Here is a 19,375-nt window from a genome sequence, read left to right as displayed (position 1 = left end):
TTTCCTGAGGTTTGAAAAAGCTTTCGCCGCCTCCCACATCAATGATTGGATAATAACGCTGTCAGTCACAAGCGTAGAGACCAATAGCGTAAAACTATATTAGAATAGATTACAATACATACACAGTATACATTAATATTGTACTGTAAAGTTTATTCTTTCAAGCCTAAAGTTCACACATTAAAAAATATACAATGAAATTAAATGAATCAGTACGTGTACACCAAAAAATTAGTATTTAAATATCTTTGTAACCTAACCATCATGTATGTTTATTTAATTTATTTGATCTTATATATGTATAGCAGTATATCCCAACAAGATGCCAGAGCCCACCAGGGGGCCTCAACAGACTACCAAGAGGGCTCAAGATGAATTTTTAAAATAACACAAATTTAAAATAAAGTATTTAAGTGTAATTTTTTTTTAAAGTAAAACAAGAGTTAACATTGGTGGCCTTCATTTGCCGTGCATATTGGGAGGGTCTTAAAGTCACAACGGTTGAGATCCACATTTTTAGGGATCTCCTCTAAATATGCCTCTGTACTCCCTCTCGTGGTGTTAGTTAATATCTACGAGACTGTACCTATATATTGAGTTTCAAGTGCGTCATACTTTACTTTTATCATGGCTGCCACACTTGTAAGTAAATGCGCGTGTCCCTCAGTTTTGATAAACAGATTGCTTTGCGTCCCGCTGTGGAGGGTGCGGAGTGGTTATCATGTAAAGGTGCTGCTGTTTACAGCTTTATGACTGTCTGATTGTCTCGTGGCTTATGTAGTTAACGTGGTTTTATAAGTGATACATGTACAATGTATCATTGTCCCTATCAGTCTGTCATTCAATTTAATATGCTCGTTTTTATCGTATTCATACACGAGTTCAGTCGTTTTCCCCAATGCTTTAATTTATTTTTCAAAGCTGTACATGTGTCAAAATAGTGGATATTAATTTACATCAGCACATCACAGACCTATGACTGTATATTTAAAACTTATCTGTATTTCACGAGTTCGCAACATGTAAAAATAAAGTATATAGCGTATATACTGTCTGATGGCTCCGAGCTCGGAATATTGTAATCCCCCCTTTTTAGCTGGGATAGATAAACCAGCAGAAAGTGAGGCAATGAGGTGAATAAGGGATGCTGCAATTATAAACACATGTCAGTGTCACAAGAGAGAGGTGAGGGACGACCTCTGTGCTGATTGGTTGGATTACATAGCCACGCTCCTGCCGAATTTAGTTAAATAAACTTAATATCTAATAAATGCATTAACATGACACATAAAGCCTTTTTTGTTTTAAAGGTGCTGGACCATTACGAGAATCCAAGAAATGTAGGATCTTTGGATAAAAATGCCAAGAATGTGGGCACGGGGTTGGTTGGTGCGCCAGCATGTGGAGATGTGATGAAACTACAGGTTAGACTGGCTTGCACACAAAGCACGACTTTAACTAAACAGTTCTCCTTACATTTTTATATCACTTCTGAAAAAGCTAATATCTTTAATCCCACATTTTTAACAAATAAGTAATGATTAATCATCATGGCAGGAATGTTTGATGTGACTATTTATTATTATAATTGCATTTACCTAGACTTGTGTCTTAGATTGTGTAAAGACTATTACAGGGGTAGTTTAGGGTTCAGTCACAATGGTAATAAGAGAAACACAGTATTTTTCCACTTTTTTCTATGAGGTTTGAACCAACAACCATTGCATCATTATCAATTAATATACATGTTAGACTTTTTAAAATGAAAAATACATTTTTGGTGCATATGTGAAGTTTTAGCTTAAAATACAATATAGATCATTTATTATAGCATGCCACTTTGTAGGTGTGAGCAAAAACATGGTGTTTTTGGGTTGGTCTTTTAAAATGCAAATGAGCTGATGAAATGCAAATGATGGTGGTTTGTTGTTATTGAAACTCAATTGTGCATTCAAATATACTTTTCTCCCTCTCTCTCTCTGCACTAAATGGCAGTGCCATGGTTGAATATAGTGCAGATTAAAGGGATAGTAGTTCACTTTAAAATAAAATTCTGTCATCGTTTGCTCATCGTCATGTTGTTCTAAACCTGTATGATTATATTTTCTGATGAACACAAAAAAGGATGTTTTGGGAAATGATGGTAAACACGGCGGTGGGTGACCATTGATTTCCATAGTAGGAAAAAATATTTTGGAAGTATTGTGGTAAATGACTAAGAAAATATTTTGATAAATGATGGTAAGTATAGTTGACGGTACCCATTAAACTCCATCATATTTTTTATTCTATGGAAGTCGGTCACTTACTGCTGTGTGTTTACCATCATTTCTCAAAACATCTCCTTCCGTGCTCATCAGAAAAAAGAAATTGAGACAGGCTTAGAACAACATGAGGATGAGTAAATGAAGACATAATTTTCTTTTTAAAGTGAACTATCCCTTTAAGGGGCAGTATTATTATAATGAGTGCCCTTTTGACATCCCAATGGAGCCAAATTATTTTTGGCTTTTTTTGCTATTTTTTCACATGCGTGCAGAGAATGTTTTTTCTAAAACAAAGTTACTAGGTTGTTCTTTTTACATTTTCTAGGTAAATAGATGCATTGAAGACCCTCCTTAGGAAAATTAACCATGGTTTTACTACAGTTAAAAAAAACATGGTTACTGTAGTAAAAAATAATCACGGTTTTGACAAACATGGTTTTTAAAAACCATAGATAACCATGGTTAGTGTAGTAATACTATGGTTTTGCTGATAGTAATCAATACACAAAAAACGTGGTTACAACACTTTTACCATAATAAAACCGCATGGTTAACTTTCGTAAGGGCAATTATAGCACTTAAACATATGACCTCTTTAAAACCTCCCTTCACTCAGTTGTCGTATACATTCATGTGATATATTAAAGTAAGGCTGTTTGTTTTTTTCCCTAGATTGAGGTGGATGAAAATGGGAAGATTGTGGATGCCAAGTTCAAAACCTTTGGCTGTGGTTCCGCTATTGCTTCCAGTTCTTTGGCCACTGAGTGGGTAAAAGGCAAATCTGTAAGCAAAAATTGTCATATTTATTTATTTTGAACATAAATAGCACTACATGTTTTTACTCTTACAGAGTAGGGAAGAGTGGGGTGATTTGTGCCAGGGGGGAAGTAGTTCCACCCCTTGTTTCTGGGAAAACCATAGAAGAAATTGGTCATGTGACCACATAATTTTGAAAAGCCATCAATATTACTCATCCTTTAAAGGTGCAGTGTGTAAATATTAGCCACATCTAGTGGCGAGGTTGCGAATTGCAACCAACTGCTCTGTCCACTGTCCAACCCTCACTTTTGAACAGAGGTGGAAAAAGTACTAAAATATTGTACTCAAGTAAAAGTAAAGTTACTTTAATAATATTTTACTTAAGTAAAAGTAAAGTTACTTGTCTAAAAATCTACTCAAGTAAAAGTAAAAAGTAAGTCATTTTAACTTTACTCAGAGTAAAAGTTACTTTTTTTACAGCGGGAAGAGGTGGAGGATTCTAGTATAGTTCAAAAACGACAAAGGAATATAAATCTCAAACTAGTTGTTTTTAATTGTAGGAACATCTTTACAATTAAAGTGCAATAACAAAAAGTTAATAAAATAAAAAGCTTTTTTAAAGTAAGAAACATTTATGGAATTGTTTAATGATTTTTACATGTGAGTTATGCACTTTTGAAGGTGGTCCGCAGCTTGTAAATACAATCACTATAGCAAGGTTGTAATTGATGTATTGCTGGTAACATACATTATTTTATTAAACTATATATCTAGTTTAAATGAGCATATAATGAGATAAGTGCCATGTCTATATATATTTGACACGTTCATTATCTTCTTACTTCCCTGACCTGGGTACCTGATGACCTTTATTCTTCTCTCTCTCACGCGCGTGCTCTCTCTCTTGCTTGCTCTCTCTCTCTCTCTCTCTCTCTCTCTGCAATGTCTTATGACTTGCGCATTCTCGAAGACGTTTTGAAGTTCTGTTTTACTTGACGCGAAGCTGCTAGACCTCGGAAGGTAATGCGCATGGTATTAAAAACGCGTCGTGCAATTTCGTACTTAAGAGCATGAATCCTACCTTTCATAGAAATGAAACACTCGCATCGCGTCAGTGGAAAGTGGTCGCTTAAATATGACCAGGGGTTTCTTTCATAAGATTTGAACTGAGGCGGGTCTTCATTAGCGCGCGCCTGTCTCGTCCGTCTCCATGGTTCTTTTTGCGCGTTCCCCGGGCCCCGCCCATTTACATCCGTTGCGCGTCTTTATTACTTTGCTTTTTAAAATATTTTTTTACTCAGTAACGGATATGATTTAAAATGTAGCGAAGTACAATACTTTAAATAAAACATACTTAAGTAAAAGTAAAAGTACAGATTTTAAAAACTACTCAAAAAAGTAAAAATACACAAAAAAACTACTCAATTACAGTAACGTGAGTAAATGTAATTCGTTACTTTTCACCTCTGCTTTTGAAATGCATAAAGAAGCTACTATAGCCACCACTGGACAAACATTTCATGATTGGAGACAACTTAGGGAAAAGGTTTGTCCGTTAAGGGCTTCCGTAGAAACATGGCGGCACAAAAATGGCGACTTCCATGTAAGGGGACCCTCGATGTATGTAGATAAAAACGTCTCATTCTAAGCTTATAAAAACATAATGGTTCATTTTAAAAGGTCTTTATACAGCACTGATAATATAGTTTTGTATATTATTTTGCATTTCTTTCAAGAGATCCTTCTAAAAAATACACACTGCACCTTTAAAAAAAGAGAGACACATGGCATGAGAGGTAAGCACATTTTAGCAAGAAAAAAAATCCTTTCAAAGTAAAATTTCTATGATTAAGTTTTTTTGATTGTAATGTCTGAACAATTATAGACAGGTTTGAAAATATTTCACACGTTTTAGTGCTTTAGCAGGCTACCTGCCATTTGTTTAAATTTAGCCAACACTGATTTCACTTTTGAGTTTCACTATGTTATTAAAGAAAAATTGTATTAAGTTTTTAGGTGTTCAAGTCACAATAGGATGCTTTTATTATATATTACATAATTGACAGACAGCGTTCTATGTATGTCAACAGGCATCTATTGCCAAAGCCTTTTTGCCTGAAATGATTCAGAAATATCATATATTGTGTATTTAAGTTGTGTTTTTCCAAAATCTACAAATATGACTTATTCCAACAGTTTAATAGAGTGACAATATCTAGATAAACCTTAAAAGAGTAATTGTGTATTGAATTCATCTTGCTTTAATATAGCATTACAGTTCATACTATTAAAATTTTCTGTTTTACTTCAGAAATCACCGGCACAATTTAACCTAACTTATTCTTCCTAAAAGCTATATTTCTGAAACAATTTATTTCAGATCCAAAGTTATTATTCTCAGGGATGCACCACATCCTGAAATATATGTACATCCTTAAGTTGAAGGCAGTCAAGGCACTTTAAAGTCGCTTTGAATAAAAACTGGCACAACTCACCCCACTTTCCCCTATAGATAAAGTTTTAGTATTCAATATAAAAATCTCTTTGATTGATTTTCTGTGTAGGTTGATGAGGCGCTGAAGATAAAAAACACAGAGATTGCTAAGGAGCTTAGCCTTCCACCAGTTAAACTGCATTGCTCAAGTAGGATTTCATTTAACCTGATATTTTTTATATTAATACAAATCACATTCAAAGAAAGTATTATTTTCTGACTAAGATCTCTTTGTGCTTTGCAGTGTTGGCAGAGGATGCCATCAAAGCAGCTTTGGCAGACTACCGTCTGAAACAGGAAGGTGAAGAGGGCGAGAAGGCTGTTGTAGCCAATGTCTAGGAGGCGCTGTTGGTATAAGTTTAGAACAAAACTCTCCAACCCCTGCACTGTAGCCTGTCTTTTAAACGCACAATTTATGTTTCAAATGGTTTAACTTGCTAGTTAAATGTGCAGAAACATACAGTATGTTGTTTTTTATTTAGTTTAAATAATGGAGAATGTTGTTTAGGTGATTACATTATTGTTTTTTAATGCCATTAACTTTTATGAACTTACATATTTAAACAATAAAGCATGTGTACATCTCAAGTATGTGGGCATTGATTAATAAAACATAATCATGCTATAAACAGATATGAAATTGTTTTGCCTGTATATAGTTACTTGAAAATAAAAAATAACAAAATTTTTGGTTCTTCTGACACAAACAGAAGCATTTAAAGCTAGTGCAAAATGTGGTTGCTTGTAACGATTGAAATTATGAGATTATGGTAAAGGTACTGTATGAATAACTCATTTTTTGATTTTTCTAAACTTTAGAAAAATCCTGTTAGCTGTTGTTATCCTGGTGATTCAAAATATTTAAATTATTTATTTTATATTTATTTTTTATACATTTTCACAGATTTAGAATGTTTATAATTTCCATTAGGCTATTAAGAACACTGAAAGTATTTATCATTATAAAAACCACGTTGAGATTATCTGACCTCAGACTAAACTGTTTAAAAGTGGCATAAAGCTAGGCGGCCTTCAGCTGCCGAAGCTGAATTTCACCTCTGGACCTTGAAAGGAAATATTTAGAGGCTGAATACGTAAACAATAACCTGACTCACAGAGAAGCATGTCTATGACTCAACTCCTGAATCGGAGTTTGCTTTATTTTTTGCATGTGTGCTTCTGTGTTTATATTTGCATTGCATTTCGAGGTCAAGTGTCCAGTTTTAGCAGACAGAGAATAGCAACAACATTGTCTGTACATTAGCAACAGAAAATAATCAAGAAAAATGTTATAGTCAAAAATTTTGTTTGTATATACATTTCTAATCGAATGGGAACTGTTATTTACTCCTGCCAATTTTCAAATAACAGCATTCAGATATTAAAATATTAATATATAAAATACATTCAAAATAAGTCAATCAAATAAAACAATTAAATTATGCTTCTCGGTATTTATACATGTCATCACTAATAAAGGAGAAGTGAACAATCTAGAAGTATTAAGACCATTTCTGCTGATGGTTTGAAAAGAGATTTGGCACACACAAAACTTAAAATGCATTTTTTTTATATCACAGTCTTGCCTTACAGGCATCCGTTTATATTGCAGTTTTCTGTTAAACTAAAGTAAATGAGTAAAAATGGCTATTTAAAATAGTTGACATTTATATGTGCATCATAGTACACAGCCATAAAACTAAAGCCATCGCTTTTCTTCAGATAAGTTGACTTCAATGAAACACAAAAATGTCCTTATTAGAGCAAATACAACGTGTCCAAACAAACTTTGGTCTGTGTTTATCTGTAAATATGTCTAATACTTTAAACATGTCACACTAAAATGCTGTTTTCTCTTCAATGATAACTGATGTGCCTGAAGTAACAACTTCCTGTTTGTTCATGTCCTCTTGAATCTCAGGCCCAGATGGATGTTTGCTCTCCTCAGGGGGCCCGGACTCAGAAGGGTCATTTTTTTCCATGTCAGAAACAGGAACACTGTCTTGGGACCCGCTGGGGTTTCTGTTTTCCGCAGAATCCTCAACAAGAGACTCGTGTGTAGTTTTCCCCTTCTGCAAAACCGAGTTGTCCTCTTCACTCCTTTCACCCTGAGGACTTTCCTCATCAACTTTAGGTTTTTCATCTTCAATGGTTTCATTTTTCTCTCTCCATGGCGTCTTAACAGGAGTTCGTAGGTTCTTGGTAGCCAACATGATGTCCTCCTGAAGCTGCTTGGCTGAATTCAATGGCTCCTCGGTGGCGCCAGCATTGGCGTTCTCAGGGACTTCATTGAATAACTTCGCTCCTCCAGTCTTGTCCCTCTCATCGACATACATCTTAGAGGGGAAAGCGCAAGGGTAGTACGCGCTGACTTTGCGTCTGCGGCTCAAAATTGCAGCTGAGCAGATGATGATGAAAAAGATTAGTAGTAATGTGGTAATGACAACAATGAGAAGGAGATTCTCTTGCAAGAAGTCCACCATTTGATTCAATAAGGTCTTGTTGTGTTTTTCTTCATCGACAGAGGACTGAGCAGACTCATTCCGAAAGGAAGTAATGCTGGGTGAGAGGGACAGTTCTATGCTACCAGAATCCGATTGCCCACTGCTTTCCAAAGAGTCATTGAAAATGACTGGGGTGGCTTTAGTGACGCTGCTGTTAAGCAGAATGATGGACAAGCCAATGAGGCAGCAGAGAGCCGAGTGGTCCATCCTATGACTGAATACCTGGTGGAAAAATAACCAAGAATTATTTTAAATTCGTGCATAGGTAAATTATCCAAATATGTATACATTTAACACCAATATGTACTTATATGAACTTTTATGTGCTTTTTGAAAGGGTACTGCCCCAGTGACAGCTCTCTGTAAAAAAAACATGCAGCACGAAGTTAAAACAACATTGACTTTGGGGATGTCTGGGTTATTTTTGACCCGTGGTGGGTAAATGTTGGACGGAGCACATGCTGGGTTGGATATTACCCCATGCTGGGTTAAAAATGACCCAATGTTGGGTTGTTGTTATGCAACCATGGTTTATAATAACCCAGCAGTTGGGTTAAAACAACCCAGCATCGGGTCAATTTTGACACAGCGGTGTTCTGTCCAATGTTTGCTCATTGTGGGTCGATAATAACCCAGACATTTTTAAAGTCAATTTAACCAACTATTTTAAGTTTTGGCTTTAAAACGTTGACCTAACTTAAAAAATCAAGTTGAAATTGTTTAACTTAATTTTTTAAGTTAAAATAACATACAAATATGTGTAGATTTGACAAACAAATTCTGCAATTTTTTTACAGTGTACACTGTAAAAAATGCTTTGCTGCCTTAAATTCTTTTGTTAAATCAACTCACATTTAAAAGTCATGTCACAACTTATAAAATATAGTTGAGAAAAGTCACATTTTATATGTTATAATAACAACTCACCTGTAGCTATAACAACTCATCTCTAGTCAAGATAAATAATGGTAAGTTGAAATGACTTGTAAATCCAAGTTGATTTAACAAAACAATTTAAGGCAGCAAAGTATTTTTTTACAGTGTAGGAACCATTTTTTCTGACAGTGCTTGAATAAAATATGGACAAACCCAACCATGGTTGGATCAAATATGAAAATTTTCTAGGTTAATTTAAACCAAATGTAGGATTTGTGTATATTTATATTTTATTAATCCATGGATTGAAACTTTTAGTGCATTTTGAAGCCAGTAAACAGACCCAGCTACTTTTATATAATAGTTAAATAGGCAAATTCTATTCAACAATGGAAATGTTTCTCTACATCACCAAATACCAAATACTTATTTTACATCTTAAAAAAATCTTATAATATGACCCCTTTAATAAGAATCTTGTGATGCATGCTGGATTCAAAGTGCCACGCATTTTATTGTATTAAAGTTCTTAGTTACTGCAGTCACACATCAAGTATCAAAAGGAATAATCTTTTAGTTAAAATAACATTAAAATAAGTGATATCAGCATCTTACATCAGCGCGACATGTTCTCTTTTGTCCTTCATGTGATATAAAGTAGGACAAATTGACTTTAGTTGGAAGAAAGTTTTGACAAAAGACAGCTGCTAAACCTAGACTGGCTACTCAAGCATTTAAGGAAAAATGATGGCAAAATAATCATTTCATAAACAATGATCTTTCCACTGTGTAACCAGAGGTCTCTCTGTGCCATCTGTGCTCAAGCTGACAACCATAATCATCACTGGGCAAGTAGTGCACAATGGAAACAGAATCAGGCTCATATGGCGTCTCACACTTTAACTTACAATACACATACCTTCAGTATTTCTTCTTATCACTGTGGTCTCATGCATCAAAGCATTTTAACAGTACACAAAGCACCACAGTACATTAACTTCCTTTTATGTGGATCTCTGTGACTTTAAAGCATGCAATGGTCAACTTTGCCAAAATCAACTGTGAGTGTTCTGGATTTTTACTTTGTTACTAAACTCATAAGCAGTTGCAGAAGAGTTTCAAACAGATCCTTTGTTAGTTACGAAGTCGCATCTTGACTGTATAAAGCCACACATTCCTTTGGTGTAATTCATCTGTATATCATTACTCAGGCAAATTATTACTAAAATAAAGACAAACCAAAGAAGTCTAGTATTTTGAATCCATACTTACGTTCTGCAAGAGCTTAAGTCCTAAAACATGCCTCACTTGGAAAACCTACAGAAGATCTACCAGAAAAAGTCTTCAGCTCATTCCTCGTCTCCAGCTGTATGTTCTGTTGTTACAGGCTGCATGATGAAGAACAGTTGGATCGGTGTTGGGGGAAAAACTCCTCCCCCTCCTCCTTCTTTTACTCTGCCCCAGAAAGAGTGTCTGGGCTGTTTCCAGACATACTGTTTTGGTTAGGCTTTGGAAAAGGCCGTCGAGGGGGCAGCAGAATTTCCCCCCATGCATTAGTGTTGGAAAACTTCAGGCCACCAGATGTAGGCACAACCAGGCTGCTCCTTACTTCTGTGACTTCGACCTTACAAAGATACTTTCTTAAGATGCTCTCCAACACTGTTAATGCAGATATTGTCTTTACTTAAACAATCAAGTAAACATCACTTAATATTTTCTGTTTTGAAGCCAAAGCTTAAAAAGTTCAGTTGATTAAACTTTTAAGCTTACAAAATCCATTAAACTAAACATTCAAGTAAAGTGAACTTAATTACTTCAATTATTAGTTCATGTTGTGAGGAATACCCATAATCCTTTACGCCTGAATATTTTTTTATTATTATCTGCTTTTTCAAAGAATACAAACTGATAAGAACTTTCGCTACTCAAATATTTGTTAATAAAATGTCATATAAGTTCAAGCTCTTATATTATTGATGTTGTTTTGTTATAAATTATAATTTTGTGAAGTCACCGTTCAGGTGATCAGTGTTTCCGTACATGAACCCTGTTCAGAACACTTTATTGTATTTCTCTCCACATAACTGACAATGTATTTTCTGTGGAGAATCACGTTTATTCAATGATTGACTTAAAGTCAGTCATTAATTTTGTGTTATAATACCATTTATAACATCAATATAAAGTAATAAAAACTAAAGTTATATGCAACGGGTTTCCTCACAAATTTCTAGTAATGTCAACCAATCCGGGTTAAGAATGCAGGAATACTGTATTGGAAGAAATTAAAACATTAAGTCTATTCAACTTAAAATTGTTGTTAGAACAACTTATAAACTGAAAAAAAATATTAATTGAATTTACTCAATTTTTTAAGGTAAGTGGTTGCAATCAACTTATTTAAGCTACATTTAAACAAAAGTTTTATATTTTATTTTACTTTACTAATCTTTTTTGTTTAAATGTAGCTTAAATAAATTGATTGCAACCACTTACCTTAAAAAAATTGAGTACATTCAATGAATCATTTTTTCACAGTGTATGTTTAAGTAAACTTAAAGTTTTTAAGTAATGATTACTTAAATTTTTTAGGGCAACGAGTTACCTTCATTTTTTAAAGTAAACTCAACTTAACCGGGCTTACAGTGAAGACTTGTGTCTGACATCCCAATAAAACCATAAAACTACACTGTAAAAAAAGTTAAATCCAATAAGTTATGCAAGTCAATTGAACCTACTAAGTTTTTGACTATATATACACTGTTAAAATTGATATCAACATATATATTTAACAAATTAAGTTAAACTATTTTTACTTGTTTTTCTAAGTTATGTCAACTTATCACAAGTCAATGTTTTTAACCTAAAGTAACTAAAATATGTTGATTCAACGTTGATTTGACAAAAATGCTGCATTTTTTATAGTTTAGCATACACACAGGTTTTATTTAACCATTGGATTTTAGGCAGACCTTTGGCATTATTTTGCTGTGTACATCAAGAGAGCCACCCCAAAAGGGCAAGGATGAGATGGGGCAACATGTGGTTTTTAAACAGAAGCAACCGGGTCCCCAAGGAAGAGGTTTATGTTTCCTGTGCTCACATGATCAACGGGGGAGAAAGCTCATGTGCCCGTGAGCCACTACTGAAAGAGATGTTTAGAGTAGATCTACTAAACAGAACTGCTAATGAAAGCCTTATATTGAAATAGTATAAAGAGGTAAAACTAAGTGGCAAGATTAGAGAAATTGTCTATAAATTTTGGGTTTGTCTGCAGCAATATATCAAATATGGGCCTCTTCTTAGCATTCGCCAATGATCTTGGAATTATAATGACTTGTCAAGGCATACGAGATTGTGAAAACAGCTGCTTTAAACTAATCTTGAGAGAACTAGAGGATGTAGTATATCTTTTTCATGTCCTTTTTTCCAAACTACCAAAAAAAAACTTGGCTGTTGTTTGGATTATGTTAATGATGGATGTATTTGCTTATGGACCTTCGCCATTCTGAGCCCCATATTGTAATGACTTGTAAGAGACGGAAGCAAGCGCAGGTGTAAAAATAGAACAATGTTTATTAAATATAAACAGAGAGAGAGTATTCAATGTCAATGCGGAAGTAATCCAGTCCGGTGTTGTTGATGGCAATGGAGACGATGACTACGGTGGAAGTTGGTGCTTTGAGTGCGACGTTGGTGGAGTGGTGAGCAGTGGTGAAATCCAGACTGACACGGAACATCCACACGAAGACGACGACGACAATACACATCCAAACTGAAACACGTAATCCAAAGCACAGGGAACAACCAAGCAACACGGAGACTGAGCAAACAATAGAATCTGGCAGGGAACAGAAAGTCAGGTGAGTATATATGGAGATGATGTAATGATGAACAGCTGGAGCGAGACAATCAACACACAGGTGACAGGGATTGCTCTAACGAGCACATGGCAGGGTAAGTGAACAACACACACATACAAACATGACCCGGAGGAAAACAATGGATTTTCCTACCGTGACAGTACCCCCTCCCCTAGGAACGCCCCTCGGCGTTCCCAGCCTGCTTTACCTGCTGATTGAATTCATCAATAAGGCGGTGATCCAGTATGTCCCGAGCAGGAACCCACCTTCTCTCCACCGGACCGTAACCTTCCCAATCCACCAAGTACTGAAATCCGCGTCCCCTCCGTCTGGAGTCCAGAATACGGTTAACCGAATATGTGGTCTCCCCATTAACGATACGAGGCGGAGTGGGAACCGGGGCAGGCGGATTAAGACGGGAAAAAATCACCGGTTTAATTTTGGAAACGTGAAAGACGGGGTGAACCCTCCTGTACGCAGGAGGAAGGCTAAGACGCACTGTTACCGGATTAATAATTTTGGTAACAGAAAACGGGCCAATAAATTTGGGAGCAAGTTTATTCGAGACGGAACGCATCGGAATATTCTGGGTTGAAAGCCACACTCTTTGACCGACGACGTATCGGGGAGGCTTCGACCGGTGGCGATCGGCCTTGGCCTTGGTGCGTGACCTTGCCTGGAGCAGAGCTCTGCGAGCTCTGGTCCAAGTGCGGTGGCACCTCTGGACTAGTGCGTTTGCGGAGGGAACCGACACCTCGGATTCAGTACTGACAAAATTAGGTGGTTGGTACCCTAAACTACACTTGAATGGAGACATGCCCGTAGATGACACCGGCAGAGAATTGTGTGCGTACTCCACAATTGAGAGTTGCTGACACCAGGACGAAGGATTCTTGGAAACCAGACATCGCAACACCCTTTCGACGTCCTGATTGGCTCGCTCGGTTTGACCGTTGCTCTGGGGATGGAACCCGGATGAAAGACTAACAGTCGCCCCTAGCAATTTGCAGAACTCTCGCCAAAATTTGGACACAAACTGGGGACCCCTGTCAGAGACCACGTCTGTCGGGAGGCCATGTATTCGGAAGACGTGGTCAATGACAGCTACCGCTGTTTCCTTGGCTGATGGTAATTTGGGCAAGGGAATGAAATGGGTCGCCTTCGAGAACCGGTCCACTACGGTCAAAATCACCGTATTACCCTTAGAGGGCGGGAGGGCGGTAATAAAATCTAGCGAAATGTGGGACCAGGGTCTCGAAGGGACAGACAGCGGTAAAAGTAACCCATCTGGAGGACGATTGGAAGTCTTACCAACGGCACAAACCGAACAAGCCAAGACGAAGTCGTGGACGTCACGAGCCATACCAGGCCACCAAAATCGTTGCTTGACTAGAAACCTAGTTCTACTAACCCCTGGGTGACAAGCAACACTGGAACCATGACCCCACTGGAGGACGTCTGACCGTAACCCTTCCGGCACAAATAAACGGTTCAGTGGGCAGCGAGCCGGGGGCGTTACCCCTTCTAAGGCTGTCAAAACCTTCGATTCGACCTCCCATCTGAGCGCGGAGATAATGATTCTCTCCGGTAAAATGGGCTCGGGAGTAGCAGTACGATCGGAACGCTCAAAAAGACGGGATAAAGCATCGGGTTTGATGTTTTTGGAACCCGGCCGGTAAGAAAGTGTAAAATCGAAACGACCGAAAAACAATGCCCACCGAGCCTGCCTGGAGTTAAGTCTTTTGGCAGTTCTAATGTATTCGAGATTCTTATGGTCCGTCCATACAATGAAAGGTACACCCGACCCTTCAAGCCAGTGACGCCATTCTTCCAGTGCTAGCTTGACCGCCAACAACTCTCGATTGCCAATGTCATAGTTAACTTCCGCAGGAGATAAACGATGGGAATAATACGCGCAAGGATGAACCTTTCCGTCTGAGGATGCGCGCTGGGACAACACTGCTCCTACCCCCACCTCTGACGCGTCGACCTCCACTATGAATTGACGTGAACGATCAGGGGTAACGAGAATGGGAGCTGAAACAAAGCAGCTCTTCAGTTTGGCAAATGCAGCCTCAGCTGCGTCTGACCACCTGAACGTCAAACCAGGGGAGGTCAAAGCGGTCAGAGGTGCGGCTAGTTGGCTGAAATTGCGAATGAAATGCCGGTAAAAATTGGCGAACCCCAGAAATCTCTGCAGGGCCTTGCGAGACTCTGGGGATGGCCAATCTACCACAGCCTTAACCTTCTCAGGATCCATGCGAACACCCTCAGTCGAAATGATGTGTCCTGAAAAAGAAACAGACTGTGCATGAAAAACGCATTTTTCCGCCTTGACAAAAAGCCCATTCTCTAACAACCGCAGAAGCACTCGTCGTACGTGTTGCAAATGTTCCTGGAGAGACGAAGAAAAAATCAATATGTCATCCAGGTAAACATATATGAATTGGTCTACCATGTCTCGCAACACGTCATTAACGAGTGCTTGGAAGACTGCCGGCGAGTTCGTGAGACCGAAAGGCATCACGCAGTACTCAAAATGGCCACGAGGGGTGTTAAACGCAGTCTTCCATTCATCCCCCTTCCTGATGCGAACCAAATGATATGCATTACGTAAGTCCAATTTAGTGAAAACGGACGCTCCCTGCAACCTCTCGAAAGCTGAGGACATCAACGGCAAAGGATAAGTATTCTTTACCGTGATGTTGTTCAACCCTCGGTAGTCAATACAAGGTCGCAAGGATCCGTCCTTCTTCCCCACAAAAAAGAACCCCGCCCCCGCTGGAGATGAGGAAGGGCGAATGAACCCCGTTGCCAGAGAATCAGAAATATATTTCTCCATGGCCTCCATCTCCGGAACGGACAGAGAGTATAACTTGCCCTTAGGCGGAAACGTACCTGGCAATAAGTCTATCGCACAGTCATAGGGACGATGAGGAGGAAGAGAATCAGCCCGCGACTTACTGAACACCTCCTTCAGGTCGTGGTACTCCGCGGGCACGGTAGACAAATCCACTGCTTTCCCCTGAAACACAGACTCAGACACAGAAACACAAGCAGAGACAAGACAGGACTTATGACACTCCTCGCTTCAGCTGATAACGGAACCCAATTTCCAGTCGATCCTGGGATTATGGAGATGAAGCCAAGGATGTCCAAGAACTATGGGGGCGAGAGCAGTGTCAGTAATAAAAAATGAAATTGTCTCAGTGTGATTCCCAGATGTGATGAGTGTAATGGGTGCAGTGGTGTGCTTGATAGTGGGTAATGGATGTCCATTGAGGGCGAAGGGCTCAATCTGGTGGGTGAGTGGAATGAACTGTAGCTGAAGCTTACGTGCCAGAGAGCTATCGATGAAATTGCCCTCCGCCCCCGAATCCAGAAGTGCGTGCCCAGTGTGTGACTTCGTGGACCACCGTAGTCTCACCGGGAGGAAGGTAGATGTCATAGAGGTCCTCTGTGCGGAGATCCCGCCCGAAAGTAGCCTCTGCCTGGCTATCGGGTGTGGTCCTTTAACCGGGCACCGCTGACGTTGGTGACCCAGCTCGCCACAGTACCTGCAAAGTCCCGGGGATCTCCGCCGCATTCTCTCCTCCCGGGGTAACCGAGCTCGACCCACCTGCATGGGCTGCGGATCTGAGAGACCGCCGGCGGACACTTCACTGGATGGACCTGCATCTTCCCCTCTCAACTGGGACGTGGCGTGAGTCCTTCTTCTGACTGAAATGGACAGGCGTGCGTCAACCCGGATCGCCAAATCCACCAGCCCATTAAGAGAGGTGGGTAACTCCGCCGTAACGATCTCTCGCTGGATCCGATCCGCCAACCCATGCAGAAATTGATCCCACTGCGCTTCCTCGTTCCACCTGCACTCCGCCGCCAGGGTACGGAACTCGATGGCATAGTCCGAGACCGACCGCTCCCCCTGCTGGAGATCCGTGAGGAGCCGGGCGGCCTCCCTCCCGGCGACGGAGCGATCGAAAACCCTCTTCATTTCTTCGGAAAGCGAGGCGAACGAGGAACAACAGCTGTCCTTGTTTTCCCATACCGCCGTCCCCCAGAGGGCAGCCTTGCCCGAGAGCAGCGAGAGCGTGAACGCCACTTTGGTCTCCTCGAGCGAGAATGTCCGGGGCTGTTGGGCGAAATGTAGAGAACAATGAGAGAGAAAAGTACGACAGTAATTGGGCTCACCGGCATATTTCTCCGGGATCGGCAGTCTCGGTTCCTGGATGAAACTACCCCCTGGAGGTGAAGATGGTGCGGGCGGCATGGGTGGCGCAGTGGGAGGCGTGATGTTCGGAGATCGCTGAGAGAGCTCGGAAACCTTCGCCACCATTGCCTGGACGGCCTTCCGCATGTCTTCGATGGTTTGATCCTGATGATCCATACGAGCCAGAGATCGCTGGAGAAACTCCTCCAACGCGGAGATCGGCTGACCACCTGCTGCTTCCATGTTGGCCAGATTCTTCTGTAATGATTTGTAAGAGACGGAAGCAAGCGCAGGTGTAAAAATAGAACAATGTTTATTAAATATAAACAGAGAGAGAGTATTCAATGTCAATGCGGAAGTAATCCAGTCCGGTGTTGTTGATGGCAATGGTGACGATGACTACGGTGGAAGTTGGTGCTTTGAGTGCGACGTTGGTGGAGTGGTGAGCAGTGGTGAAATCCAGACTGACACGGAACATCCACACGAAGACGACGACGACAATACACATCCAAACTGAAACAAGTAATCCAAAGCACAGGGAACAACCAAGCAACACGGAGACTGAGCAAACAATAGAATCTGGCAGGGAACAGAAAGTCAGGTGAGTATATATGGAGATGATGTAATGATGAACAGCTGGAGCGAGACAATCAACACACAGGTGACAGGGATTGCTCTAACGAGCACATGGCAGGGTAAGTGAACAACACACACATACAAACATGACCCGGAGGAAAACAATGGATTTTCCTACCGTGACACATATATGAAAATAATAATTTGTTTGTGTTCAGCAAAAGAAAGGAAGTCATATACATCTGGAATGGCATGAGGGTAAGAAAATATTCAAATAATTTTCATTTTTGGGTGAACAATTCCTTTAAGGCAGTGGTTCTCAAACTTTTTAGTGTGTGCCCACCCTTATACAGTAGGGTGCATCCCTTTGCCGCCCCTCCAAAGACAATTCATGACATAAAATAATCTTTTAGAATTTAAATTAAACAAATTAAATTATAAAATGTAGTGCTGTTGATTGCTAGCTATATTTTTAAGGTTTGATTACACAGAATTTACGGTAAATTAATCTATTTTAAAAAATGTCATAAAACTGGCACCGCCTCGTGCCCCTGCTTAACAAATGTATGTCTATTTTTTTCTAAAAAAGACCATCCAGCATCGTGAAGTGTTTTCCTTTATTTCTTTTCAGAGAGTTGTCAACGTTTCACGTGCATTTTTAACAAAAAAGGGGACTGTCAAATTGAATTTGCATTTTATACCCAAATTTGAGCCGGCCCATTCAACTTCTCGCACAAATCAATGAATTAAGTGTAACATTCGGGGACACTCACATTTTTTTTGCAAATAGGCTCATTTTCCAACTCCCCTAGTGTTAAACACTTGACCCCCACAGTCTCGAAATCCATTCAGGCGACCCCCGGGTCTGGTGGCACCACTTCCAGCACAGCCCAGCATAATACATTGTATCTGATTAGACCATTAGCATCGCGCTAATGATATTATGGAGCGCCCGAAAAATATAGTCCCCATGGTAACTTTCAATAGCAGGGAACTATTTTCGGGCACTGCGTAATATCATTGCGCCTGCTGCAGCCATGGTACGGCAGCAAAGTCCTTGATTATTACATCGTAATGAGAGTATAGTTTCTAGCCATATCAGTCTAGAACATCACAACTTTTAATTGTCCATTGCCTTAGTACACAATGTAACTAATCAAATAGGAGTCAAATAGTAAAACATTTAAATAGGAAAAATATTGAAATTTTTTGGTAATTTTTTTGTATGATGTTAATGGTCTAATCAGATTCAATAGATTATGCCAAGCCATGCCAAAAGTGGTACCACCAGACCCGGAGATCGGCCGAATGGATTCCAAAACGGCAAAAATCAAATGTTCAACTCTAGGGGAGCTGGAAAATGAGCCTATTCCCAAAAAAGTGGAATGTCCATTTAAAGGTGCAGTGTGTAACTTTTAGAAGAATCTCTTGACAGAAATGCAATATAATCTACATAACTATATTATCAGGGGTGTATAAAGACCTTACATAATGAACCATTATGTTTTTATTTCCTTGAATCGGGCCGTTTTTATCTACATACACAGAGGGTCCCCTTACATGGAAGTCGCCATTTTGTGCCACCATGTTTCCACAGAAGCCCTTAATGGACAAACTTTGTTTACCAAGTTGTCTCTGACGATGACGTGTTTGTCCTGTGGCAGCTAGCGTGGCTTCTCTGTGCGTTTCAAAAACGAGGGGTGAGCAGTGGATTGAGCCGTTGGTTGCAATTTGAAACCTCACCACTAGATGCCGCTAAAATTTACACACTGCACCTTTAAGGACTGCAAGTAAATAACTGTAATTGGGCATATATAAATATATAT

The 19,375-nt window shown here is 39.4% G+C and overlaps 2 protein-coding genes across 2 annotated transcripts; one reads left to right on the top strand and one right to left on the bottom strand.

The window, feature by feature from the left end:
* Positions 1 to 574: 574 nt before the first annotated feature.
* Positions 575 to 6,153, top strand: iscub (iron-sulfur cluster assembly enzyme b). Its single transcript, XM_055199490.2, has 5 exons — positions 575 to 729; positions 1,311 to 1,424; positions 2,940 to 3,050; positions 5,591 to 5,669; positions 5,765 to 6,153. Exons 1-5 carry the CDS (start codon positions 628 to 630, stop codon positions 5,857 to 5,859), a joined length of 501 nt encoding a protein of 166 aa, XP_055055465.1. The 5' UTR covers positions 575 to 627; the 3' UTR covers positions 5,860 to 6,153.
* Positions 6,154 to 6,646: 493 nt separating this feature from the next.
* tmem119b (transmembrane protein 119b) lies at positions 6,647 to 10,328 on the bottom strand. The gene is made up of 2 exons (XM_055199482.2): positions 10,173 to 10,328; positions 6,647 to 8,246 (listed from the first exon to the last, which is right to left on the bottom strand). The coding sequence occupies exon 2, from the start codon at positions 8,229 to 8,231 to the stop codon at positions 7,359 to 7,361; it is 873 nt and encodes a 290-aa protein (XP_055055457.2). The 5' UTR covers positions 8,232 to 8,246; positions 10,173 to 10,328; the 3' UTR covers positions 6,647 to 7,358.
* Between the last annotated feature and the right edge of the window lie 9,047 nt (positions 10,329 to 19,375).

Source organism: Misgurnus anguillicaudatus, chromosome 22, assembly GCF_027580225.2.
Source record: "Misgurnus anguillicaudatus chromosome 22, ASM2758022v2, whole genome shotgun sequence".
NCBI lineage: Eukaryota > Metazoa > Chordata > Actinopteri > Cypriniformes > Cobitidae > Misgurnus > Misgurnus anguillicaudatus.
The sequence above is the reverse complement of the archived record's forward strand: the minus strand, read 5'-3'. Positions and strand labels throughout refer to the sequence as shown.

What these genes read in the sequence shown, in the direction of transcription:
- iscub (XM_055199490.2), top strand. Translation starts at nt 628, where the DNA reads ATGGCTGCCACACTTGTAAGTAAATGCGCGTGTCCCTCAGTTTTGATA. An exon ending in GAGATGTGATGAAACTACAG is followed by an intron (nt 1,425 to 2,939) that starts GTTAGACTGGCT and finishes TTTTTTCCCTAG; the next exon opens with ATTGAGGTGGATGAAAATGG. An exon ending in AGTGGGTAAAAGGCAAATCT is followed by an intron (nt 3,051 to 5,590) that starts GTAAGCAAAAAT and finishes TTTTCTGTGTAG; the next exon opens with GTTGATGAGGCGCTGAAGAT.
- tmem119b (XM_055199482.2), bottom strand. Translation starts at nt 8,231, where the DNA reads ATGGACCACTCGGCTCTCTGCTGCCTCATTGGCTTGTCCATCATTCTG.